Source organism: Vigna angularis, chromosome 6 (assembly GCF_016808095.1).
Source record: "Vigna angularis cultivar LongXiaoDou No.4 chromosome 6, ASM1680809v1, whole genome shotgun sequence".
NCBI classification, from domain to species: domain Eukaryota; kingdom Viridiplantae; phylum Streptophyta; class Magnoliopsida; order Fabales; family Fabaceae; genus Vigna; species Vigna angularis.
In genome coordinates, this window is record NC_068975.1 from 34,306,032 (window position 1) to 34,332,428 (window position 26,397).

At 35.3% G+C, this 26,397-nt stretch overlaps 4 protein-coding genes across 6 annotated transcripts; 2 read left to right on the forward strand and 2 right to left on the reverse strand.

The window, feature by feature from the left end:
- The first annotated feature begins 329 nt into the window (after positions 1-329).
- On the forward strand, positions 330-4,523 carry LOC108342822 (uncharacterized). The gene is made up of 2 exons (XM_017580647.2): positions 330-1,243; positions 1,329-4,523. The coding sequence occupies exons 1-2, from the start codon at positions 487-489 to the stop codon at positions 4,355-4,357; spliced, it is 3,786 nt and encodes a 1,261-aa protein (XP_017436136.1). The 5' UTR covers positions 330-486; the 3' UTR covers positions 4,358-4,523.
- Positions 4,524-6,639: 2,116 nt separating this feature from the next.
- LOC108343263 (abscisic acid receptor PYL12) lies at positions 6,640-7,385 on the reverse strand. The gene has a single exon (XM_017581436.2). It carries the CDS (start codon positions 7,306-7,308, stop codon positions 6,763-6,765), a length of 546 nt encoding a protein of 181 aa, XP_017436925.1. The 5' UTR covers positions 7,309-7,385; the 3' UTR covers positions 6,640-6,762.
- Positions 7,386-11,935: 4,550 nt separating this feature from the next.
- Positions 11,936-15,126, reverse strand: LOC108343262 (peroxisome biogenesis protein 7). 3 transcript variants are annotated; one of them, XR_008250182.1, is made up of 4 exons: positions 13,950-15,126; positions 13,589-13,723; positions 12,561-12,672; positions 11,936-12,458 (listed from the first exon to the last, which is right to left on the reverse strand). XR_008250182.1 is itself a non-coding variant. In XM_017581435.2 (2 exons), the coding sequence occupies exon 1, from the start codon at positions 14,912-14,914 to the stop codon at positions 13,958-13,960; it is 957 nt and encodes a 318-aa protein (XP_017436924.1). In that variant the 5' UTR covers positions 14,915-15,126; the 3' UTR covers positions 13,421-13,723; positions 13,950-13,957. The 3 variants fall into 3 exon arrangements, 1 of the variants encoding a protein (XP_017436924.1); XR_008250181.1 differs by having other exon boundaries at positions 11,936-12,672; XM_017581435.2 differs by lacking the exons at positions 11,936-12,458; positions 12,561-12,672 and having other exon boundaries at positions 13,421-13,723.
- A 5,790-nt stretch (positions 15,127-20,916) lies between these two features.
- Positions 20,917-23,138, forward strand: LOC108343048 (uncharacterized). Its single transcript, XM_017581079.2, has one exon. The coding sequence runs from the start codon at positions 21,066-21,068 to the stop codon at positions 21,648-21,650; it is 585 nt and encodes a 194-aa protein (XP_017436568.1). The 5' UTR covers positions 20,917-21,065; the 3' UTR covers positions 21,651-23,138.
- The last annotated feature ends 3,259 nt before the right edge of the window (positions 23,139-26,397 follow it).

Below are 26,397 nucleotides of genomic sequence, written 5' to 3' on the forward strand. Positions count from 1 at the left end.
ATATTGGAAAATTAAACTTTCATATTCCAGAATATATTCCAGAATATATAGTATATTCCAGAATATTCCAGATTATACATTTTGACATATTGGAAAATTAAAATTTTCAAAAAAATCACCACTATTACAATTTCTGATAAAACATTTCAAAATTAAATATATTCTGGACTGATATTTTTGCCATGTCAAAAAAGTTAAGGACAAAATTGGAACTTTGAAAAATAGAGTGCAGGAAGGAAAAGGCCCTGGTAGATATAACTGAATTGGGCCGGTCTTGGCCCAACAGGCTATGTCGGTTCCACTTATGTTGTATCTGAATGTGTTTCTTCAACCTTCACTCACTAATCAACCTGCATAGGGTTTCTTTCACCTTCAATTCCTATCCATTTCGCGAATCTAAATCCATCCATCTTCAACCCTATCTTCTCTCGCTCTCTATCTACCTCCTCTGTTAGGGTTAGGGCTTTAGGAGTTCCAAGCATAACCATGGCTTCCGTGGACCCCGAGATCGCGAAAACGCAGGAAGAACGCAAGCGAATGGAACAGCAGCTGGCGTCTCTCAACTCTGTCACCTTCGATACCGATCTCTACGGCGGAAGCGATAAGGACTCATACCTCACTTCCATCCCCGCGAACGAGGATGACGAGAATCTCGACGCCATGGACAACGAGGTTGCGCGCAAGCTCGCTTCCTACACCGCCCCTAAGTCTCTCCTTAAGGACATGCCCTCCGCCCCCGAATCTGACGCCGATATCGGGTTCCGAAAGCCTCAGCGAATTATCGACCGTGAAGACGATTACCGCCGCCGTCGCCTCAACCAGATCATTTCCCCTGAGCGCCACGACCCCTTCGCCGCCGGGGAGAAGACCCCCGACCCCTCGGTGAGGACCTACGGTGATATCATGCGCGAGGAGGCCCTCAAGAGGGAGAAGGAGGAAACTCTGAAGGCCATCTCCAAGAAGAAGAAGGAAGAGGAGGAGGCTGCCAAGGCTGCTCCGCCGCAGCAGCAGCAGCAGAAGAGGAGGAACCGGTGGGACCAGTCTCAGGATGGTGCTGGTGCTGGTGCTGCCCCTGTGAAGAAAGCGAAAACTTCTGATTGGGATATGCCGGACACAACCCCGGGGCGGTGGGATGCTACCCCGACGCCAGGAAGGGTTTCAGATGCGACCCCTGGGAGGAGGAACCGATGGGATGAGACTCCTACCCCTGGTAGAGTTGGGGATTCTGATGCAACACCTGCAGGTTGGTTTACAACCCTCTTATGTTCTCTTTTATTACGTGTTAAATTTTTGACCCATAATTTTTTTCTGGTTTCGTCCCTTTGCAGGTGGTGTTACACCTGGTGCTACACCTTCTGGTATGACTTGGGATGCTACTCCTAAGCTTTCTGGGATGGCTACCCCAACTCCTAAGAGGCAAAGATCAAGATGGGATGAAACCCCTGCTACTATGGGAAGCGCTACTCCATTGCCTGGTGCTACTCCTGCTGTTGCTTATACTCCTGGTGTTACCCCTGTTGGTGGTATTGAACTTGCTACTCCAACCCCTGGGGCTTTACAAGGCTCCATCACGCCGGAGCAGTACAATTTGTTGAGGTGGGAGAGGGATATTGAGGAGAGGAATCGTCCCTTGACGGATGAGGAGCTTGACGCTATGTTTCCCCAAGAGGGGTATAAGATTTTGGAGCCCCCTGCTTCGTATGTGCCCATTAGGACGCCTGCTAGGAAGCTTCTTGCCACTCCTACTCCGTTGGGGACCCCTCTCTATCAAATTCCTGAAGAGAATCGTGGGCAACAGTTTGATGTTCCAAAGGAGGTGCCTGGTGGATTGCCCTTTATGAAGCCTGAAGATTATCAGTACTTTGGGGCACTGTTGAATGAAGAGAACGAGGAGGAGTTGTCCCCAGATGAGCAGAAGGAAAGGAAGATTATGAAGCTTCTGCTTAAAGTAAAGAATGGGACACCACCGCAGAGGAAGACAGCATTAAGGCAGCTTACTGATAAGGCTCGTGAGTTTGGTGCCGGACCTTTGTTTAACCGGATCCTGCCGTTGCTGATGCAGCCTACACTTGAGGATCAGGAGAGACATCTTTTGGTTAAGGTGATAGACAGGGTTTTGTATAAATTAGATGAATTGGTTCGGCCTTTTGTGCATAAGATTCTTGTTGTTATTGAACCCTTGTTGATTGATGAGGACTACTATGCCCGTGTTGAGGGGAGAGAAATAATATCTAATCTCAGTAAAGCTGCTGGGCTGGCTACAATGATTGCTGCCATGCGGCCTGATATAGATAACATTGATGAATATGTTAGGAACACTACTGCTAGGGCTTTTAGTGTTGTTGCATCTGCTCTGGGTATACCTGCACTGTTGCCATTCTTGAAGGCAGTTTGTCAGAGTAAGAAATCATGGCAAGCTAGGCACACAGGGATTAAAATTGTGCAGCAGATTGCCATTTTAATTGGTTGCGCTGTGTTGCCGCATCTTAGATCTCTGGTGGAAATTATTGAACATGGTCTGAATGATGAGAATCAGAAGGTGAGAACAATCACTGCATTGTCTCTTGCCGCCCTTGCTGAGGCAGCGGCTCCTTATGGTATTGAAAGTTTTGACTCTGTCTTGAAACCGCTGTGGAAAGGTATTAGGCAACACCGTGGGAAGGTGTTGGCTGCGTTTTTGAAAGCAATTGGATTTATTATTCCATTGATGGAAGCTCTGTATGCCAGTTACTATACTAAGGAAGTCATGCTCATTCTGATTCGTGAATTCCAGTCACCCGATGAAGAAATGAAGAAAATTGTTTTGAAAGTGGTGAAGCAATGTGTGAGTACTGAGGGTGTGGAAGCTGAATATATTAGAAATGATATCCTCCCTGAATTTTTCAGGAATTTCTGGGTTAGGAGGATGGCTTTGGATAGAAGAAACTATAAGCAACTGGTGGAGACTACTGTAGAGATAGCAAACAAGGTCGGCGTTGCCGATATTGTTGGTAGAATTGTTGAGGATCTTAAAGATGAGAGTGAACCATATAGGCGAATGGTTATGGAAACTATTGAGAAGGTGGTAACTAACTTAGGGGCTTCAGATATCGATGCACGGCTGGAAGAGCTTCTGATTGATGGTATTCTTTATGCCTTCCAAGAGCAGACCAGTGATGATGCCAATGTGATGCTCAATGGGTTTGGTGCAGTTGTAAACTCACTTGGGCAGAGAGTGAAGTCATATCTTCCACAGATTTGTGGTACCATCAAGTGGAGATTGAACAACAAGAGTGCAAAGGTGAGGCAGCAAGCAGCAGATCTCATTTCAAGGATTGCTGTTGTCATGAAGCAGTGCCACGAGGAAAATTTGATGGGTCATCTTGGTGTTGTCTTATATGAGTATTTGGGAGAAGAGTATCCCGAGGTTTTGGGATCAATTCTGGGAGCTCTCAAGTCTATTGTCAATGTTATCGGTATGACAAAGATGACTCCACCTATTAAGGATTTACTTCCAAGGTTGACCCCGATTTTGAAGAATAGACATGAGAAAGTCCAGGAGAATTGTATTGACCTTGTGGGAAGAATTGCTGATCGTGGTGCTGAGTTTGTACCTGCAAGAGAATGGATGAGAATTTGTTTTGAGCTGCTTGAGATGCTTAAAGCACACAAGAAGGGAATCCGTAGAGCTACAGTGAACACTTTTGGTTATATAGCAAAGGCCATTGGTCCACAAGATGTCCTAGCAACTCTGTTAAATAACCTCAAGGTTCAGGAGAGGCAGAACCGTGTCTGCACTACTGTAGCTATTGCAATTGTTGCAGAAACATGTTCACCCTTCACAGTTTTACCGGCTTTGATGAATGAGTATCGTGTCCCAGAACTTAATGTGCAAAACGGTGTGCTGAAGTCCCTGTCTTTCCTATTTGAGTACATTGGTGAAATGGGAAAAGACTACATCTATGCTGTTACTCCGTTGCTTGAGGATGCTCTTATGGACAGGGATTTGGTTCACAGGCAGACTGCTGCATCTGCTGTGAAGCACATGGCATTGGGAGTGGCTGGTTTGGGTTGTGAGGATGCACTGGTGCATTTGCTGAATTATGTGTGGCCAAACATTTTTGAAACATCTCCGCATGTGATTAATGCCGTGATGGAAGCAATTGAAGGAATGAGAGTAGCCTTGGGAGCGGCCGTAGTTCTGAATTATTGTCTGCAAGGGCTGTTCCATCCTGCCCGGAAAGTTAGGGAGGTATATTGGAAGATTTACAACTCTTTATATATTGGAGCTCAAGATGCTCTTGTAGCATCATACCCTGCCTTGGAGGATGAGCACAACAATGTATACTGTAGGCCAGAGTTGATGATGTTCATCTAGTTGGATTTTGATTGTTTAGTTCAATAATTTCTATCCCCAATGTATTTGGTAGGTTTCCATACTTCCTCGAAGCCATGTAAAGCGTTGTTGTCCGAACATTATTTTGTTTGAGATATTGCGTCTCACCAGATGATCCGTTATAGTAGCTAACTGAGGTTAAATGAAATCCTTTGATATGTAGTCATTACTTTATATTTTCAAATAGGGTTTATTGGTTAGATATGTTTTCTTGGGTTTCGATGGTTAGCTTTTTGTCAGTCTTAGATAATGAATCCATGTCTGCATTCTGCTAAAATTATGGTGAGTTGGATGGGTCAATTTAAAGGCTGTCGAATTACCTATCGTGTTAGGCATGTATTTGCGGAATACTCAATATTTTGCATTCAAATCCAAGATTGGTCTTTAACATTTATTGGTCTGTGATGAGGTAGATAAACCATTGAATGGGCCTCTGGTGTTGTAACTAATAGACATGGTCTCTAAAAGGAAGGCCGTGAATCCCAACCGTGAATTGTCTTTCAGAATCTTATAAATTCTTCTTACATGCATGCATTTGTGGCTAAGTGTTGCATTAGTGTTAGATACTAAGCCTATGTGCAATTGTGCATGTCAAACACAGTGTAGTGTGAATGACTGAAATTCCCAGTTTATCAGGCTTATCTGGTTTATTGGGCATATGATGGGGTTTTCGTTTACATTTTCGCATGCATTATGGTGACATGACGGATACAATCTTACCTATGAAACATAATTTTTTAGCAAAAATATGGCTTGCCTGCTTGTTCTTTTAAATTTCTTTTCGTGTTTTTATTTGCCCTCAAATATGTTTATTTAATTATAGTTAACAAATGTGGTTCTCATTTGTTTTACGTGTTTAATTAGGTTTTTATTTTGATAAATTTTATTTAATTTAATCCTTTTTCATGACAGCTTTTAAATTATTAATGGAAAAGTGTACATTGTGATACTGTTTGTGGTGATACTGTTTGCATGAGGTGTGTTGTTTTTGCTTACATGATTTGTTAGTAGAGAAGCTTGGCTGAAAAGCTCGGCCAGCAAGTTAGTGTTTGTCAACTTTTTCTGTAACTTTGTTACCTAATTAGAACTGTTGATCACTCATCGCGGATTGCCACCACTTGCTGAGACCCTCGCAAATGTAGCCATAGCCAGCTGACACTTTATAATGTTTTCTCTTTCTTCCTTCTCTTTTACGAAAGTTCAATCTTCTAAATCTATAGTTGCAATAGTGAAGCCCATAGCAAACGAAATGATCTTGTGAGTTTTGGCAAAAATAGAGTTGAAGGAGATTGAGGTAGACGGTGATAGGCGATACCGACGAAGCTTTGGTGGTTGACGTTGCTGGTGGCGCGGGAGATGCAGTCATTAGTACATGGTAAAAGGAAGAGCTTCTCCTATGCAGACTGAGCTTTTTAGTCGAGCTTCTCCTTTGCTGATTAAACTTTCAAACTTCATAATCAAACTTCTCTTATATTAGCCAAGCTTCTCAATCGATCAAGCAAATAGTTTTATGCTATTCTGTTAACAATTTAAATCATTCTGTTAATAATTTAAATGATATCATAAAAAATGAAGAAAATTTATCAAAAAACAAAAATTAGGACCAAAATGGTATTTAAGTGTTATTTTATTGAGTAGTGTCAGTAATATTTTCATTATTAATATTTATTGAAAAAATTCTTGACATTTTATTAAATAAGAAATGAGATGAACAAGAATATTTTTTAATTGAAAATAGAGTGCGTATTTGAAACTAAAGAGAGTATGTATAGGATAAGGTAATGGTATTTAGAGAGGAGTTATTGTATAGTTTACTAGTCATTGGAAAACAATTTAAAAAGCTCTTGGAATCGTGCTGGGCTACTACTATGATCGGCTTGATTGAGAGAAAGCGTGGACCGAAAGTAACATTGACCGGAAAAAAAAGAAGTGCAGGGTTGATTTCACAAATGTTCAGTTTGCATCAGTAATACCACTTCATAATTATTATTTTTTTCAACTAAAAATTAAATCAAGTTGTTTGAATTCAAAATTCATAATTATTTCTTTGATATGGAATCGAAGATATAAATATTTACCTAGTTAGTATTTTAAAGTAATTCTGAATGATTCAACATGAATTAAAAATACATTGTAACAGACAAAATGAATTAGAATTTATAATCCGAAACAAAATCAAATGTTTATTTCATTTGAGTTAACATATATATATATATATATATATATATATATATACAATTAAGCATCTATTAGTAACCTTAGCCTACATAAGAACTGATAAATCCATAAATAGACTAACATCATTAACAACAACACTCAACATAACAACACAACAAATAAAGGTAATAATCTGAAGAGAAACTAAGGGAGGTAGCTACGGACTTAATTTACTTAGCCTTTCGAACCATTTGTTCTGTGATCTTAGCCAAGGATCTAAGATTGCAAGCTATGATGGTATTGGCAAAGCAGCAGGTGTCTTCATCACTACTTCCTGCCGGAACATCAACCACGTACGACTCAATCGCCACCGTCTTCCCCCCATATTTCTCTTCTTCTTCATGCAAACTAATCGTGGAACTGTAATTCACAAGCCTGTGATCACCGCCAATGATGCTAAACTTTAACACATGTTTGTCATCATCAAGCTTGTCTAACCTCTCCACACTGACACCAGCCGGTAACCCGGATGTGACCATCACCTCACGTACACTTCCAATGCCACCATCTCCGGCAACCATGGTGCACTTCTTCACAAAAAGTTTGTAGCCTTGTGGGTTCTCAAAGCGCCTGATAAGGGACCATACCAGAGGTAAAGGTGCGTCAATTGTTTGCACAAGGCTAGAACCACACTGGTTCGAACAGAGTTTGGAGGTATGGTAAGTGTCAAGCATAGCTTTTATCGTTGGAGTCTCTAAATCTGGCTTGCAAAGCATCTACATCCACGGTTCTCACTGCAAAAGAAGTAGCTTTTGATTTTCTTTGGGGTTTTCTGAAAGACCCTTTGCGTGTGCGCATTTATATATCTGTTTGCAGATTGTGACGTCACTAAATGACGAAACTTTAGGTTTTTAGCTGAGTAAGGAGGAGTTTTAACTCTTTATTCTTGAGTAAGTTGAAGGTTCTAAGATCGAGGCTTGGATTGTTCTGCGGTGTGGTCGGTTGGGTGCTTTTACTGATAAGTGCTTTGGAGTAGATATTTTGGTGATAGTTATCCTTTGTTCTGCCTGTCGGTTAGGAATAGAATACTGTCATTTATCTTCATTTATCATCATTAAATTTAAATCACTCTTCCTTTCAATTGCCCCTTGGATAATGTCTTTAAAGTTATTTAAGAATCTATAAACAAAGCCTATTACTGCAACACCTATTGTAGATAAGGAAAATCCACAACTTCATTATTTCTCGTTTCTATAATAAAGCCTGACTACTTCATCCTGAAATGTGTAGTTTCTGTGAAAAAAATGAGATAGGAACTAACAGAAAGGTTTGTGCTTAGAATTGCAGACAGAAGATGACATTATTCAGGTGATGTAAGGTGTGATGAGATAAGCTTAAGGTGGTTGGTTTTATCTTTATTCGGATGATTTGATTTTGTGATTAAAAAAGGAGCAGCATGTTCTAAAGTTCTGTACTGGGTTTGGAGGCCATTCCAAAAGAGCCCATAGTTTAGACTCAAACAATGTGCTTAAAAATACTTGTCTACACAATCATTTACTTTCACCAATAGATTAAACATATCAATTCCATAATCTACATCATACATATTGGAGAAAACACACTTTCGTGGTCGTAGTTTTAAAATCTTTTAAAAATATTACATCTTGTAATTAAAAATTGTTTTTTATTTGTACAATGGTATTAAAATAAAAGTTAATTGAAACTGTACTTGGGAAATTAGCCGTGTTTTATATATGTAAAGAAATAATTATATTTAAGATTAATTTTGAAGAAAACTGTATACGTCATATGAGAAATTGGCAATGTATATTGAATATGAGAAGATAAACAATATCCAAGAAATATTTAATGTTAAACCATTTTTTTTCTTGCATCGATCAGTCACGCAAGGTCACTCTCTCACGTCGTGAAGAAGATGAACCCCAACGCAAACATTCTGATATTAGAAACTACGTGCGAGTATTATTTTTATTGAATAACATTAAGAAAGTTGGATAAATTATATAAAAAAAAACGCACAAATTATCATTTTAAAATTTTATATTAACGGGGGGTACTGTGTTAAAATTTTCCTAAATATCCTTCAAAAAATCCTAAACATGTCTGCGACAAGATGAGTTTTGTCTGCGACAACCTTTCCTTCTCCCCATGGTTCCATAACAAGATCTTCGTTGAAGTACATTGATTTCATTATTATTATTATTATTAGGGCCACTAATTTTGGTGAAATATCTATAAGTGATTAAAACTGATGGCTGGTAGGTTATACATGTTTCGAATCATTGATGGTTGTACATGTTCACTATCTTTGGTTTTTGATATTGTGATTTTATATGTTCCAATATAAAGAACTCAACTCATGATCTTTGGAACAGTGTTTCTGCATTTTTAAATTTAGGTGAGTTACTCTATTTGGTCAAGTCGTTTAGGTCCCATCAGAGTAGATTATTTTCTGTTTTTTATTAAGTGGGTTAGGTCAACCCATTTGACAGTGCCAGCTGTGGTACGTTTGTTTAAACCCTAATATCTCAAGGAGTGAATGTTCATTGAATTCCTCCCCAAAGATTTTTTTCAGAGCTATTATTTGTTGTATACGCTGCAAATAATAAAAAAATTCACAATGTTTTCCAATATTTACTAAATATGCTTACTTGTCCCCAACTTTTAATTACAGTGACACATAAATTCACAATCTTTTACCAAAAGATTTCGAAGTGAGAATCAAAAGCAGCACAACCATAAGTTTATGGGAATTACTCTGGCAAGAATTTCTCTTTTTTCATAACTGAACTGAAAGAAAGTGCTGTTTGTCAATACACTTGCTGGTACATTAACCTTGTGGGTACTAAATACTATACCAACTCCTATATTCGTTCGTACTTTGAATTTTGACAACTACGCAAAATAGCAACAAAACACTTGCTTAATAGCTTTGTCACTGGGTTGATGGTTGAAGTATTTGTTTCCAAGAAAAAATAATAATGATGGATAGCATCTCAATCCAACAAGCTATGCATGCTACGGGTAATCGCTCATTCTCTTGTAAGCTGCAAATCTATGCAGTGACAAGGAAACCCCATTTTATGAAGAAGACATCAAAATCAATAAATTACTTGCTGGTATTCTGAAGTTAACTCTTTGGATTTAATGAACTGTCAAAAACCAAGTTTTGTATTGAGAGGATTAGGAAAAAAGCAACTATTTTCAAAAGATGATGATATTTTGACATTTTTTTGACAACATTTTAATATCATCTACGTGTTATTATGTAATTAGTTCATGTTAATGTTTATGATTATTATTATTGATTGCGGAGTAATTTTGAAACAATCACATAATGACACGTAGATGATGATAAAATATTGTCAAAAAAATATTCTCAAAGTATATTTATCCTTTTCGAAATCTCGAAATGATTTCCGTTCGTTGGTGGCCGTATTCTCGTCAGAAGTAACTTTTCAGTTCTGAAATTGTCTATCTCACCTTAACTCCAACAGAAGAACTAATCAAGCACCCTAAATCTCTTACAAAAACTAATCATATGACAAAATTTTGCCATAAATGAGATTTTCAAAACAAGGCAGTACACTATTACATCAATAGTGAAGGTAACAAAAGTTTCCATAAACAATTAGCACGTCAACTATCACAACCATAATTTATTCTTCTATAATAGATGAAAGCATGACAACAAGTATAAAAGCCACAAGGAAAGTCTTGTGTGAATTTGGAAAATATCTACTCATCAACATTTTCATTTTCCTCAGTAAAGAAGTTTTCACCATAGACACAATAGAAAAATATAGAAGTTCAAGGAAGTAGTACTGGATCGGACATTCCACACAACTTAGTTTAGACTTGCACTGTGTGAACATTACTTAGGGCACGCACAATGCTAAGGAGTCCAGAATTGACAAATGCACTATGTGCTAACTTCATCATTAATATAGATTACATAATTAATAGATTGTTGCAACTACAATCTTAAATCACATAAGGTAACTTCAATTCTTAAGTTTCTCTTAAAAAAGAGAAATAAAGAAATTACCAGAATTTATTTCCCATAAAATTAATAATAGAATGCTTATTTATCAATTTTCACAAATGTGTTTATTTCTCTTATATACGGGTACACGTTTCTTTCTTCAGTGAAAGACTTACAACAGCTTGGACATGTAAGCAAAATTAACTAAACTTTGTCGTTAATTTTTATGTTATTATTTAACATTTATTTTATTTTTTAAAAATATGACTATAGCAAATTTGTGTAATTTCTTTACCACTAGTATAAGAGCTTTGGTCATTTACGTTAACTATAATAATTAAGTCAGATTTGAATAGGAATAATGACTATAAATGAAAATGTGAAAATTTAGAAAAGTTTTTGGAATATTGAAATAAAAGATTTCATTATTTGCGTACAAAAATGTATCCGCCTCTATCAGGAAAGAAACTACAGGACATGCCGATGAAGATTGGACTTTTCTTATTAAACAAGAAATCATTTGACATTGCACAGTTGCTTCCAATATTGGGAGAGAAACTACTACGACAGGTCTTATCGAAACTCTATAAAGTATGTACGAAAAGTTGTCAATCTCAAACAAAGTTTATCTAATGATATAAAGTATGTACGAAAAGTTGTCAATCTCAAACAAAGTTTATCTGATGAGACAGCTGTTTCAAGGTGCATCAACATCGCAACATCTAAATCAATAAAGTCATGATCTAGTTCTTAACGAAGTAATAAAATCACTAATTGAGTTCAGTACTGAGTAACTTGTTGGGAAGTAATAACGATGTCATTGATCTAGTTCTTAACGAAGAAATACAACAGCGAGAGTCATGTGAATTGGCAACGTCTATAATTTTGCATACAAAACCAAGAGGAATTCAACCAGAGGATAAAGACATGGCAATTCAAAAGATACAAGGTCTAACTCCAACAATCATCTCGAAGACTATTGAGTCTTGGAATTATTGAAAGACTGGACATTGCAAAAATTAATGCAAGATTACATCAAAGAATCAAGAGGTGAAGGCACAGAAAAATGTTGCCCCCACCTTAAGTGTACTTCAGGATTAATATGTTCTTTAGAGAGTGGAACATTCTTGATTATGTAACTGAAATGAAATCACAAAATATTTTTGTCAAATGGTCTCTTTAGTCTGTAACTTAGATTGCCTTTATTACCCAGGGTTGTGTAAGCAAGCCAAAGTATCATAAGGAGAACCAAAGTTCAAACTGGAGAAGCAATTGATAGGAGGGTCTTCTAGTCACAATTGTGACAAATCACTAATACATGAGGGTAAACTGTTTGTTAACCTTGGGTGGCTAGTTTAGCCAATTTAGGCTTCTAAGCACAAAGTCTTCACTGAGGAGTGAGGAATCAATGAGAATGGCGAAACAACAATCAAGCAAAGTTTAGTAGTAACAAAAAGCAGATAAACTATCAGTAAGTAATAGAAGCCGAAAGTCGAGGGCTAAATTTGTTTATTTCCCAATATATGGAGGATCGATTATTTTCACCACCAATAGTCTTTTTTTTTTCTGGGGCCACTATTACACTACACAATATTAAAATATTCCTAATCTCTTAAACATAAATATTTCTTTATTAAATGTCTTGTTTTCAACTTTTAACTTCCAATTATGCAGAATCACAATCTCTTATGTAATATTTGAGATTTGAAAATTCAAAAGCCAACCAATCATAAGTTTATGGAGGTTAGTATAGTACCCATCTCTCCTTTATCAAGGGTTCCAGTAGCCAAAGTGAGTTGCCATTTACCAAACCTCTATAGCATGCTGATCATGTTTGACAACTCAATAGTACCCATCTCTCCTTTATCAAGGGTTCCAGTAGCCAAAGTGAGTTGCCATTTACCAATCCTCTATAGCATGCTGATCATGTTTGACAACTCACATAAGTATATTACCCTTGTGGGTAATATAGCAACTATAACAAAGAGAATATTCGTATTTTGAATTTTGATAACTAATTACCTGAAATTTGGACAGCTCATGATTAAAAGCTTCTGCATGGTCCTTTTTCCTTCTCTTATTGTAATAAAGCAGATATCTTTCATCATTCAGCTGATACTTGAAGCGTTTGTTTCTAAGCAAAAAAGACTGATGATAGATTTTTTAAAGCATACTTTAGACCTACTTAATAACATCATTTAGGAAGAAAAGTTCCTATTTTTCAAAAGCTCTCTCAGAAAGATTTTGATCATAGACAAATCATTAAACACTTGTTAATACACCTTTTTTTTTTAACACATTCTCAACTATTGATTAAAATTTATTAAAACCTACAAATTTTGATAACTCTTACTTCTCTTTTAGGGTCTTAATCCGGGTTTGGTATTTTGCATTAAACTTTCACCGATGATGGAGTACATGTTAAAAAGAATATATTAGAGACCTACAACAGTTCTCTATATTATAAATTATTTTTGAGAGAAAATATGCTAACCCGAGTATGCACCCCAGAGAAAACTTAATTGCCTGGTAAATACATTCTCCTTTATGAGAAATAACTTTTCAATTGAATATACATTTGAAATCTTCTCATCAACTCTAATAAGAAGACCTAATCAAGAATCCTAAATCCCTTATATACAATTACCTATTTGATAATTTTATTACAATTTTCCTCCTATACTGATATTTCTAAAATAAGATAATACTATTATCAATGTGATCAGATAAATTGTCATCCTCAATGGTTGAACGTATTACATGTTTCCACAAACTATTGGCAAGCCAGCATGTTAGTCTATATAAAGTCAGATGAAAAATCTCTTAGCTTTATGTTTTTTTTTCTTTAAAGATTCGCCTTATATTTCAATCGTATACCAACATTTTCATAACAATACCCATTATTTAGAAATCTTGGTTGTTTGATGTTTCAGATAGGAGGCTTGACATGGATATGTGGAGTTTACATTTTTCTTTCAAATATGATACGAAACAGAATTTTATCAAAGATTTTAAAAAGAATATAGATAGTAACAAAGTTGCATATCCACCTGTTGGCATCCGTAATTCACCACTGGACCAGACTATTCCACCTTTCAGAGCACCTCAATGTGGTGAATCGTGCGTACTCTGTGACTTGTAGCTCGTTTGAATGTGCCTATCCAACACTCTATTCATTTTCCACTCTGTAAAACAAAGGGGTGGAGGACTTTAACTAAGATATAATACAAAAATAACGAAATTACTAAAAAGGACAAATATAAAATTCCAGCCTACACACTATGGACCATGGTAAAAACAGTAAGACAATTCAAGTCACATGAAAGTTGAAATCAAAGAATAACATCAGAAAATCAAAGTTTTTAAAACTAACTGTGAAATATGCTGCTCCTGATAGAAGAAGAAAAGTACCTATAGTGTTAAGGTGCCCTAGGGTCAGTGCCATGCGGCCACACATAAACAAGCTCATCCCAGCCAGTGCTAGCCATGAGCCCCTCCACTAGCACACTCATGTCCACCCCAACCGCAAATTCCGTATGGTGATCATATCTACTCACAAGCGCATCCTCCACCATGAAGTCCCAAACGCACACCGTCATATCATACGAGCAAGACACCAACAAATTCCGCACGTGCGGTGAGAACTTCACCTTCCTCACGGCATACCCGTGCCCATTAAGCACACTCACCGGAACCCTATAGTTCCTGACATCCCAGACCTTCAGGCTCTTGTCCACGGATGCGGTGGCGATGACACACTCGTCGTACTTGTTCCAGTCGCAGGCGAGGACCTCGTAGTCGTGGGCGGGGAGGATCATGGTGGACCCTGGCTCGCGGACGTCCCAGATGCGGACGGTACAGTCGCCAGAGGCAGAAGCAAAGACGTCAGCGTGACGGGGGTTCCAGACGGCGGAGTAGACGCAGTAGGCGTGCTCCTTGAAGGTGCGGACGCTGGTGGGTCGGTCGAGGGTCCAGAGCTTGATGGTGTCATCCCAGGAGGAGGAAAGGAAAGAGTCGCGGCGGACGGGGTTGTAGTCGGCAGAGTGGACCTCACGGGTGTGTTCCTGGAAGGAACGGATAGGGTTGGAAGTGGGGGGCAGGGCCAGGTCGTAGAGCTTCACGGAGCCATCGGCCACGGCAGCGATGACGATGGAATCGTGTGACTCCGACCAGGCTACGTCGTAGACACCATCGGCGGTGTCGTAGGAGGCAAGTTCCGCGATGGGGAGGGAGGGGTCCGGGGAGAGGACGAGGACGTGGAGGCGGCCGTTGCCGAGGATACCAAAGTTCTGGGCGGTGGCGACGGCGAGGCGATTCTCGTAGAAGGGGCTGAACTTGACGGAGTAGCCGTTGAAGGGGGTTTTGAAAACCGGCATGGTTCAAGTGAGAATGAACTGATCAAGTAAGAGTGTGATTTGGGAAATTGGATTTGTGAGATTTTGCACTTGTTCGATGAATTGACTATTTTGTTATTTGTAAAGAAGTGAAATGCAAGATCGAAGAGCCACTTCTGGTTTTGGCTAGGTTCATCCCTTCAGACTCCTTCTTCCTCTTTTTGCAGATTTTTTCTAATTTCTTTTCAAGAAAAAGATATAATCAATCCTTCTTGTCATTTTAACTTACATTTTTGGGAGGAGGGGATTTCTTCCTGCACCTACATATTTTCTTTCTGCACTCCCAATTTTTTCTAAAATCCATAAATACTCTCTGACTTACTTTGTCTCATTTTTCTTTCAAATTTTTCTAAAATCCATAAATACTCTCTGACTTACTTCCTCTCAGCAAATAGAATTTCGAAATCCAATACATGGACTAAAAACGAAAAATAATTACGAAATTCGGTAAATTCTTGCAAAAAAAAAAACTCAAGAAGAAATAATATAAATGAATAAGAATGAAGTAAATACTTATTTCTTTAATTCAACCAAAACGAACAAAGATGAAATATGTTGAAAACGAAATCTGTTGAAGGAAGAAGAAGAATGCAAAAAACGCAGTTGAAGAGTCTGTTTCGTAAAAATGCCTTGAGATGTTTGGGGAAGTAAAAATAATACGGCTGGGTAAGTAGTAATTATCACTTAATTATTTTAGTAATTTATATGTGTAATATGTAGAGTTATAATGGATATCACAATGAAATTTGAGTTGCAAGAAGAAAATCGTGGAGTGCTGGAAGAAGCCATCAAAAGACGAAGAAGATGTAAGCCCAAGTCCTGTATTTGTAAACGAAGACTTGTAATTCTTTTGGGCCATCGTTTTTTCTTTCAGTTTAGGGTTTTGAACTGAAGAAGTCTTGTTTAGCAAATGAATTCAAGAGAGTTTCTATTAGCGCCCCAAGCGAGTAAAACTATCACCACCCCCACCTTCAATCCGTCTCTCTCCCTCTACCCCAAGCTTCCCTTTCTAACACCAGCTTCCAACTGTCATGCAAAATTTTATTTAAATACTACTATTTAAATCTTTCAATCCAAATAATCATTCTCAACAAAAATAAATCAAAATTACTTAGGAATAATTTTTTATTATTAAATACTAAATTAACTTAGTTACCGAGTAATTTAACTCATAATTATAAAATATTATTTAAAAATGTCACTGATTTTGTTCCTTTTTATAATTTGTTATTTGTCTTACGGTGATGTTTAATGTTTCAAAAATTTAATATCTACAACATTCCAAACAAATTAGTAATTATGAATGAAAGTAAAATTATTATATTAGTAATAACTTTTTATAACAATTGGACATCATTTATAAAAAATAAAAAAATAAAAAACAATAAAATCATCCACCTTGCTCACCATGGAAGGTCTCATCTGTGGCATGATTTGACTTAGGTTGAGTAAACTGAAATAATAATTTACTCCATAAATAAGATTGATAAATACGTCCAATTTTCTGCTTAAGAATTGCGTAAAATAAAGGAAGAGGAAGTAGCCAAGTAGGGTAGGTTTTTCATATCTTGGATGGAAAGAGTCGGATAACTTTTTCATCTTGATAATGATAAGGTGGCTTACGAGTCAAAATATGGAAAATCATTTGAATGTGATTCACATTAGTTAGAAATGATTAAGTGAAGACAATTATATAAGCGGAAGATCCACCCGATAATAAAGATCACAATGATAGATCAAAAGCAAATCAAATAACATATAATTAATTAAGACAGCCAACTTTAAAGTTTTAAATGGATTTTTAAATAAAAATTACTCTTTCATAGGGTTCAGTTACCTTCTAAAAACTTGTCCTGTATCATAATTATGCTAAGTGAAAAGACGTATGGGTATCTCTCTTCTCTTTTTAAGTTCCTTTGAATACCAGCATACGCATCAAGCCTTCAATTTTCGTGACCAAGTATGTTCCTTCCTATGGTGCTTGCAACTTGGTTTTCTTTATTGAAAGAACAATAATGGAAGAAGAATTTATAATAACAAAGGTTAAAATAATATCAGAATGAATGCTTAAAATGATGTCCAACTAATTTAAGGACCACTCTGAATTAATATTGGATTAAAACCAAACTACTTGGAGAACAAAAGGTATATAATTTCTCCCTTTCTCTTCTTTCCATGTAATTTTCATTATCCGCCAATTTGTACTAAAAGGAATAATAATAATAACAACAACGGTCAACATTTAAGAGCATTGGGCCAAACTGACATGACCCTCATCCCATTGTTTCTGGCGTGGGGTCTCAACAATTCCAAAATCTCAATATGACAATATCATGAATTAATTGAAGAATTTAATCAGCAAGTGCAGATTGGTTTAATGGAGAACAATGCACCAAAAAGAAAAAACTGGTTTTTGATATACACTCTTGTGTCACTGTTAACTTCAATTATATCACTGTGTTCCAGTTGTTGCATTTTTGTCCATTTTTCTAACTATTTTTCTCTTGGGAGTTTTGTTGTTCATCGAAAGCAAAGAACGTATGTATAATTTGATGAGCATGAAATAAAAAGTGGTTAATTTGTCAGGAGCTGCTTGTGGGGCTGTCACTAAGCACAATCCCATGATTTCTGAAACACTTTGATTGATTTAGTTGGCTGGATTTGGAGTGTTTCTAATTAGACTCATTAATAATGCTCCACATTCCAAATTGCTAAACACTAAAACATGTCCTTTCACACAATTCAAACACTCTATCTATGCAACTTATCCACTCACTCTTCCACCCTTTTCGAACCATATTTGAAAACAACTGTGATTACCCAATATCAATAATTCATGCACTGCCTTTTCATTTCTTCACACGCACTATTATTTGATCGTTTTGTTTTTCTTTTTTGGGGGCTCACTCGTTTGTTCATAAAAGATAAAGACTAAAGTTCGCTATTACATAATTAGTTTACTCACTCTATTATTATTATTACACCTTAATTTATTTTAATGGACCCTCAATCATATAACCTTTCTTGCCTAGTATTATTTTATCACATCGTTTAATTAGTCAGTATAACTGCCTATTTGATGATTTTTTGTGTAGAAATGTTTTATACTTAAATAGAGTGGAACTAACTTGTATTTTTTTTATATGAAAACAGTCTCTATTTCAATAATAATCGCGCTATTTGCTCTTGACCGAGATATAATGTACCAAAAAAAAATAATTAGTACATGATTATATTATGTAATATGCATTGATTTGAAGAGAAAGTTTTGTGAGTTCCACATTTTTTAACATCGCGTTTGTGATAATGAGAAGTAAGAGAAAACTTAGGTTGATTTGTAACATATAAGTGAAGATGTGATATGTGGATTGTATTGTTTAGATAATAGGTGTTTTTGAAGGGCTATGTGTTATTTATAATGAATTTTCAATATTTTTTGTTTTTTCTATTATATTAATAATAAATAAATTTTTCTTGTTTTTTATTTATGTATATTCTTTCTTGGCTAATTTAAAGAATCTTATTTTTCATTTTAATTTTATTTATTTTTTACTTCCTTATTTTCTTTCATATCATCCAAACGAAAGGATAACTATAAAAAGCTTTTATGTTTGCGCAAATTAATTTTTTCTAAAATTATATTTTATTCTACAAATTATAATATCAAAATTATAAATTATTTGTAGTTTCCTTCTCTTTCATAGTCCAAATTAAATAAGGTGTCATTTTCTCTCCTTTATTTTAATAAAACTAAGCAAAGATATTATTTTCTCTACTCCCATTTCCTCTCATCTTTTATTTTTAAATCAAAGAATTATTTATATATATTGTCAGAATAATATGCTCTCATTTTCACACCATTCCTATATCGCTTCAAGAATAAAATATTGAAGAAAAACGTAGTGGGAAAAATTTTCTCAAACCAGAAGGACAAAATAGTGAAAATAGCCAAGAACAATGGAGGGAAGAAAACATTTTCATGAGAAAAAACATACAAAAAGAGCTGAAAATCGTACAAAAAATAATCCAAATGGATGGAGAAATAATTAAAAGAAAAATATGAGATAAAATGGGTGGAAAACGTCATTTAAAATTTAAAAAGTCAAGCAAATGAATAGAAAAAATGAACAAAAAAAACAGTTATGAAATAATTCTTCAAGAACGAGGATAGATCATACAGTGTATAATAATTCTTGATGAAAACACTTCATTTGATCATTTTTTGAACACACTAAATTCTTTAATCCAACTATTTAATATTTTTTATTACTTGGACAATGTACTGAAAATTTAAAATAAATTGAACATTTTGCAGTCGTTTAATTTGATAGCTTATAATTTTACTGATTACTACATTGAATTGATTAATGAAGGGTACAGATTTATCTTTTTAAGTAACCTGATCGCTCAGCAAGAAATTATTAATCTTTGATTTGATAAAATGTAATCTACAAAACTTTATTGAAGAGGATAATTTAACAGCATTCTCATACCTTCCAGGAAATCTACAATCTCATTTCCTTCCTTCATTCATAAAGGCTTGTAAAATGGTTAGAGTTGTGAAAATAGAAAAGAATCGGCTGAAAGCAAAGATGCAGTTTGACTATATTAAGTTATGTATACAAATATACAAATATATATAATCTACCAAACATGTCTATAAACACATTGGAAAGTGAGATTTGAGGTCATGCGCAATCTTAGTTGACTTTTCTGGTTAATAAAAAATCTATATTAATTTTTAATTTTATAACCAAATGAATCACTTTTCATCACATGTAAGAAGAATATTGTCAAAAGACATTTTTTTGGCACATTTTATTATTGTGTAGACTTCATGTAAAATAACCCTGAATCGAATTCAGTTTTAATGAGATCATCATGCAAAATTCACTTAATAATAAACATATGTGAAATCAACGTATACATCATCTTAATTTCAGAGTCTTAATCAAGTTCTTATAGTTTAAATAATTTAATTCAACTCACATAGTATCTCATCAGATCAATAATCTTTAAATTATATAGACAGTAGATAAAAGTTAGATTGGATATTCAAAAGTTTTTACAGTGCCATCTAATTATGAATCGTTGTTGTATAACCTATACAGATACTAAATGAATTACATATACATATATTCTGCTTTAAAATAAAATAAAATTATAATATTGGCAATTGGTGGTGTGAAAGGAAAGACGAGCTAGTAAGGAGAAGGAGAATATTTGTTGGAGCATATAGAAGCGATGCAGAACAACGGGGTTGGAGTAATTAATTGACTTTCCTTTATAATATACTATAGATTATGTGGCAGGTAGAAATAATAAACATAATAATATATTAACCAAGGGAAAATATATATATATATATATATATATATATATATATATATATATATATATATATATATATATATATATTTAGGAAATATGTGAAAGGGATTTGGGTAATAGAAGCACTTCACTCACTAATCTAAAAGGGTTTCATTTACCCTTTTACCCTGTTAACTCATTTGATTTCCCATTCTCTCCTTGACCCCACACTCACCTAAACTTAGTGTAAATATTCATTATTGGCCGACAAGTGTCAACCTTTGATTGATACACGCACATCCACCCACGGCCCCATCAAAAGCTTCTAAGCTTTTGCTTCCGAAGCAGTCCCATCATTCACTGTGCCATGTGTCCACTCATATCACTATACCAACTTCCATTCCTAACCTAATACTATTCATTTCACAACACCACACAAAACCAAGGACTTTCGTCTCCTAACACCACACTCTTCTGCAATTATTCACACCATCAATTTCATCCCGCACCTAGCTACCATGGATAAAAATAAATATTCAGATCAAATTAAAAAATAACTTCAATAAGCACACACTTGAAGTGATGGTTAACATTTGTCAAATATTTTTCAATAAAAAAATATTTCAGATAATAACGAAAATAAAAGGCATCATCGTCTCCTACAAAATTCTTTTATGTGACTTATTCCCACTGCATTACCAAAACATAAAACCACACAATCTCAAAACAACTTTTCTCTCTCTTCACTACTCTTTGCTCCCTCTCTTCCTCCACCACCCTCTTACTCTCTAGTCTTTCCGCCTCTTGTTCTTCTCTGCTTTCTATGATAGTAGCGTTACCAACGCAAATAGAGAGAGCAGAACAGGAAATAATGAGAAACACCATACGGTGTTGCATCTCTTGCATTCTTCCATGCGGAGCACTGGACGTAATCCGCATAGTGCACTCCAACGGCCGCGTCGAGGAAATCAGCGGCTCCGTCAAGGCCAGCGAGATCATGAAGGCGCACCCCAAACACGTGCTCAAGAAACCATCCTCGCCCTCCACCCAAGACGGCGTCGTTCCCAAAATCGTCGTGGTCCCTCCCGACGCTGACCTCCAGCGCGGCAAGATTTACTTCCTCATGCCCCTCCCCTCTCCCCCCTCCGACAAGAACCACCGCCAGAGACCCTCCTCCGGGAAGAAGAAAAGGAAGGACCACCACGCCGAGAGAATCCACCACAACCGCAATCACAACAACAACAACAGTGGCGCCATTTCCGTGGCCAACTTGCTCGTCTCGAACGATCGCTACTTGACTGAAATACTCTCCGAGAAGCTTTCTACGCAGAGAGACAGAAGACGAGGTCGTGTCGCCGTTTGGAGGCCTCACTTGGAGAGCATTTCCGAGTCACCGCCTGATATATAACTACTGTAAACGCTTCTTCATCCTTAATTGTTCAATATCTTAAGCCTCTCCCTGTATTATATTATACTATACCAACAACATATATATTTTCCATCTTCCAAACTTCAAAAACCCGTTTTTTCTAAATTCAGCTAAACAATTTCGTTTCATTTTTCTTAATCGTATAGGGTTAAAAATATAGGAATACGTGTCTGTTGAAAGAGGTCAGTTTGTATCTGAGTAGCTGACGATATTGGTATATGAAGTAATGAGATGATAATACGTTGTGATTTTGAGAAGTGAGATCGTTTTGAATAAAAGTCGGGGATCACAAGTGCTCAACTTTACTGATTGCCATTTTTTTAAGCTTTCGTTATCAGCTTATCATGATTTTGAAAGGGGGTGTTGTTGGTGTTTAGTTGGTAGGGTGCATGAGCGATGGAGGTGTGCTATAATTTTGTAATTTTCAGGAAGGGATGATAAGAAGGAATTCTGTGAGTTTGTTTTAGCTTTTGATGAATTGTTGACGATGAAGGGTTGGAGTTGGAATTGAAGTACTGCACATGGAAAAGTAGACACAGCAAGTGTATGATTGAAACACGGGAGAAAAGGATCGCACTCCTGTTGTGTCTGGTTTTCGGGGCATTCGTCGTTCTGTATTAGATCATAATGGAAGGTGATTGAGACGTATGGTAGAATTTATGCCATTGCTAACAACGGAGTAATCCATTCACGTTTATTCCCCTCGTTCAATTTTGTAGTGTTCGACGGTGTCAGTCATTCTCCAACGCTAGCGAGAGGGTGACGTAATGCTTGCATCACCCTCTAAACATAAATATATAACGTATAATAATGCGAATGAATAAATTCAAGGAGAAAGCTTTTCATTTATTTTATGTTTGATGAGAGAGAGAAAAAAATCTTTGGGGTCCCTCAGATTCATGGATGTGTAAGCAAGCAGGTAGAAAGCCACGGTGTACTTGGGCAGAAACTAAGGGTAAAAGAAATGAAAAAGAAAAGGGTGGGTTGGATCATGAAAAGACCAAAGCATGCTGGGAAATCACTTTGAGAGTGTGCTTTCCACCAAAATTGTAATATCTAATAATGTTGCGTTGGTAAAGTAATTAGTGGATATATGTATTGTATTGTGTGTCTTTAAGCATTTTGTTTTTGAGTATGAGTTAGCAATAAGGTTAGTGGGTGTGGCATCCTGTAAAGGTGATTGATTACACAGTGGAGTTCTGGGGTGGTGGATTGACTGGACGGCAGATCATTGAGCCTTGAGGGAAGCTTGTGTTGTGTTCCGCGTTCTGTTTTCTGTTTGGTTCTGATTCTGATTTATTTCAGATTCTTTTTTCTGATTCGAACGCATATATGCGGTTTTTACTCTGAAGCCCCACCATATGTCTGGGGCCAACAAAAAAGTTGGCACAGAGTAAGCGACTCAATGAGGGTTTGCTCCATGTAACAATGAAACAATGAATGAATCATTGAAATGTGATGGTCTCATGGGATGTCAGTGTTGCGAGTGGATCAGGTGAACTCACTAACCTCCTTGTCTGAATCTTCTCTGTACTTCCTCTCTCTGTCTCTTCTTTACTACTTTACTTCATTTCTATGCACCTTCCACCATATAAAAAAGAAACCATAAATCACATAAAATATAGTGATCTTTATTTTCATAAATTTTAGGAACACCAACGTGAATAGTTGATTTTGAAAATCTACCCCCGCTCTGCGTATCTATGTACCTTCTCCATGGGGGATCCATAGACGGGACATCTCCTATTGGCCACATTCTAAAACTTCATCAAAGATGATATTTAGTGTGATAAGGACAGAAATGAACTGTTAATGATTGTGATCATATTAGTGATCACTTACTCACCATATCAGTAACTATTCATGAGCTCCTATGTCTAAGTTTAACACGCTTAATTACCGTAAAAAGTTGTTCTTTAACTAAATTGATTTTACGATTAGAAAGCTCTGGTATGTGGGTTAGCCCATTGGTGCCAAAGTCATTTACATTTATGAAAAAAATATATAGTTTTCCTTCCCTCTTCCTTTTGTTGGTGGATGATGATATATAAGAATGGGAAATACGAAAATGTGGAATCATGTATAATCATCATATGTGCTAGCGGCGCCTCACACTTGCGCATAATTAAGCTGAGAGTTACAAAGATCTCTCTGTCTCCACCTTTCACTTGAATTCATTTCAATATTATATACTATTATAAAGCAATGGTACAATAGTACCATACTATTATTTTAGAACTTCATGAAAATTTTCATGTCTCCCTGTTGGAAATGTATAATATAGAATAATATAATTAATGAGATAGTTATGCAAATATAACACATACTTTATAATATTGTTGGAGATTGGTAAGCGTAATGCAGACCATAGCCCACACTTGTCTCGCACTAGTGCCTTACAGTTCAAACGTGTTACTTTGTCGCAATTTCATTTGTATGCCACAAATATTATGAATTTATTCCCACCAAAAATAATTAACACAAATATATGTTGGGAATATATGTGTGGGTACACATCATTCATTCTCAGTGTAAAAGTGGAAGAAAGAGATATATAGTGAAATCGAGTTTATTTTTAACAAAAGTTCTTATGTTAATAACCAATTTCTCATGTTAATTACTTGGCTTCTAGTTTCTGACTTTATTTTGGATACTTAAGTAACTGACGCAAGATATGTAACTGGTCTTAGTTCTTCCTTAAAATTTGCTTTTAGATACTATGATTCTTGTATGTTTCTGAGCATGGTACCAAAGGAAATATTTGTGCTTTGTTTAGTAGAAGAGAATGAACTTAAAAGGAAAGAAAAAAAGTGAATAGATAAGAAATAATATATATATATATATATATATATATATATATATATATATATATATATATATATATATATATATATATATATATGGGTTTTGCTAACGCATACGTCTGTTTTTCATTTGGTACATTTTAGTAATGTGCATCGGGTTTTAGTAGACAAAAATACCCTTATATATCATGGATTCTAACTTTTAAAGTTAAGGGTATTTTAATAATTTTCATTCTCAAAACTAAAAAAAAAAAACCAAACTCTTACTCACCTCTCTCATTCCTCTCAACCTTTTCTCTTTCTCTTTCATCTTTCTCACTCCAACATTTTCTTTGTCATCCTTACTATAGCCTCAATTAAAAACATTAGAAACACTTACCGTCAAACAATTTGTCTTTCTAAAGAGTTGAGTCATTACATATTCACCTTCAGGCAGAAGTTCATTCAAGATCTCTTGAATTTCACCATCTTCACTAACCTCTCTAATTTCATCATTTGCATATGTTGAATCATCATCTGTAAAAAAAACCCTCCAGGCCAATTACCAATTCCTTTGGATGTCATTATGCTGGTAAGAATTAGATAAAATTATATACGACAAAAATTATAAAATGAAAACTCATTATAAAATCATTTTTTGTAAGAAATTGTTTAACAACGAGTGTTTCTGATTTTTTTCAGACCAATTACCAATTCCTTTGATGTTATGTTTGTGAAAATTAGATAAGAAAAAAATTATAAAATGAAAACTCATTATAAAATCATTTTTTGTAAGAAATTGTTTAAGAGCGAGTATTTCTAATTTTTTCCAGGTCAATTACCAATTCTTTTATGCTTGTGAAAATTATATAAAATTAGATAAGACAAAAATTATAAAATGAAAACTCATTATAAAATCTTTTTATGTAAGATTGTTTAGCAGCCAGTGTTTGTGATTTTTTTTTTCAGTTGAAGCTACCCTAGAATGACAGAGAAAATGTTGAAATCAGAGAGATGAAAGAGAAAGGGTTGAGACAAACGAGAGAGGTGAGCAAAGGTTTGAGGTTTTTGTTTAGTTTTGAGAATGAAAATTATTAAAATACCCTTAACCTTAAAACTTATAATCCATAATATATATAAGAGTATTTTTATCTATTAAAACCGGGTATATATACCAACTGAAAAACAGACATTTGCAAACCCTATAAACTTTAGAGAGGAGATTTTGTTTAGCTCCAAAAACATTAGGGTGGCAATGTGACGTGGGTTGCGTAGAGAGAGTTAGAGTTTTAAGCTGGTCGACTTGTATAAGTCAATTTGCATAATCTATTTCTTCTTTTTTTTTCATATATTTTCTTTTTAAATCTGAATCTAACCATGTAACGGATCGAGGACTTAAACTTATATTTGAATTTCCAACCCTTGCCACCTTAAAAACAAAATAAGTTAAAAAATATTTGATTTTTTTTACTATAACATGTAAAATTTAAAAGTAATCATAATTAGTTAGACATAATTAACGGAAAAAAAACATTTAAAGAATACAATGTTTGGTTCACATGATCAATTAAAGAAATATATGTCAATTATTTATATTTTCTAGTTTAAAACTAAAAAGTTATCAGTAAATTTATCCAACAAGTTTTTTTGATTACTAAAGAGAAAAGGTTTCCGGGGTGCCATAGTTTTTTATTAATATTTGTAATATAATAGCTTGAAATTTTGAATGAAATCATTTTTTTTAAAAGTACTTATTATTATTATTATTATTATTACTGGTTTTAAATTATTTTTAATGTTAAATTAGAAATTAATTTATACACTATTTTTTGTAGTTAAAATTTTAACAATTAGTATTAGAAATCAATTTAAACTCTAACTCGTGTACCAGTTATAATTTTTTTATTTATAAAAAAAAAAATTTAGGTTAATATTTATGTAAA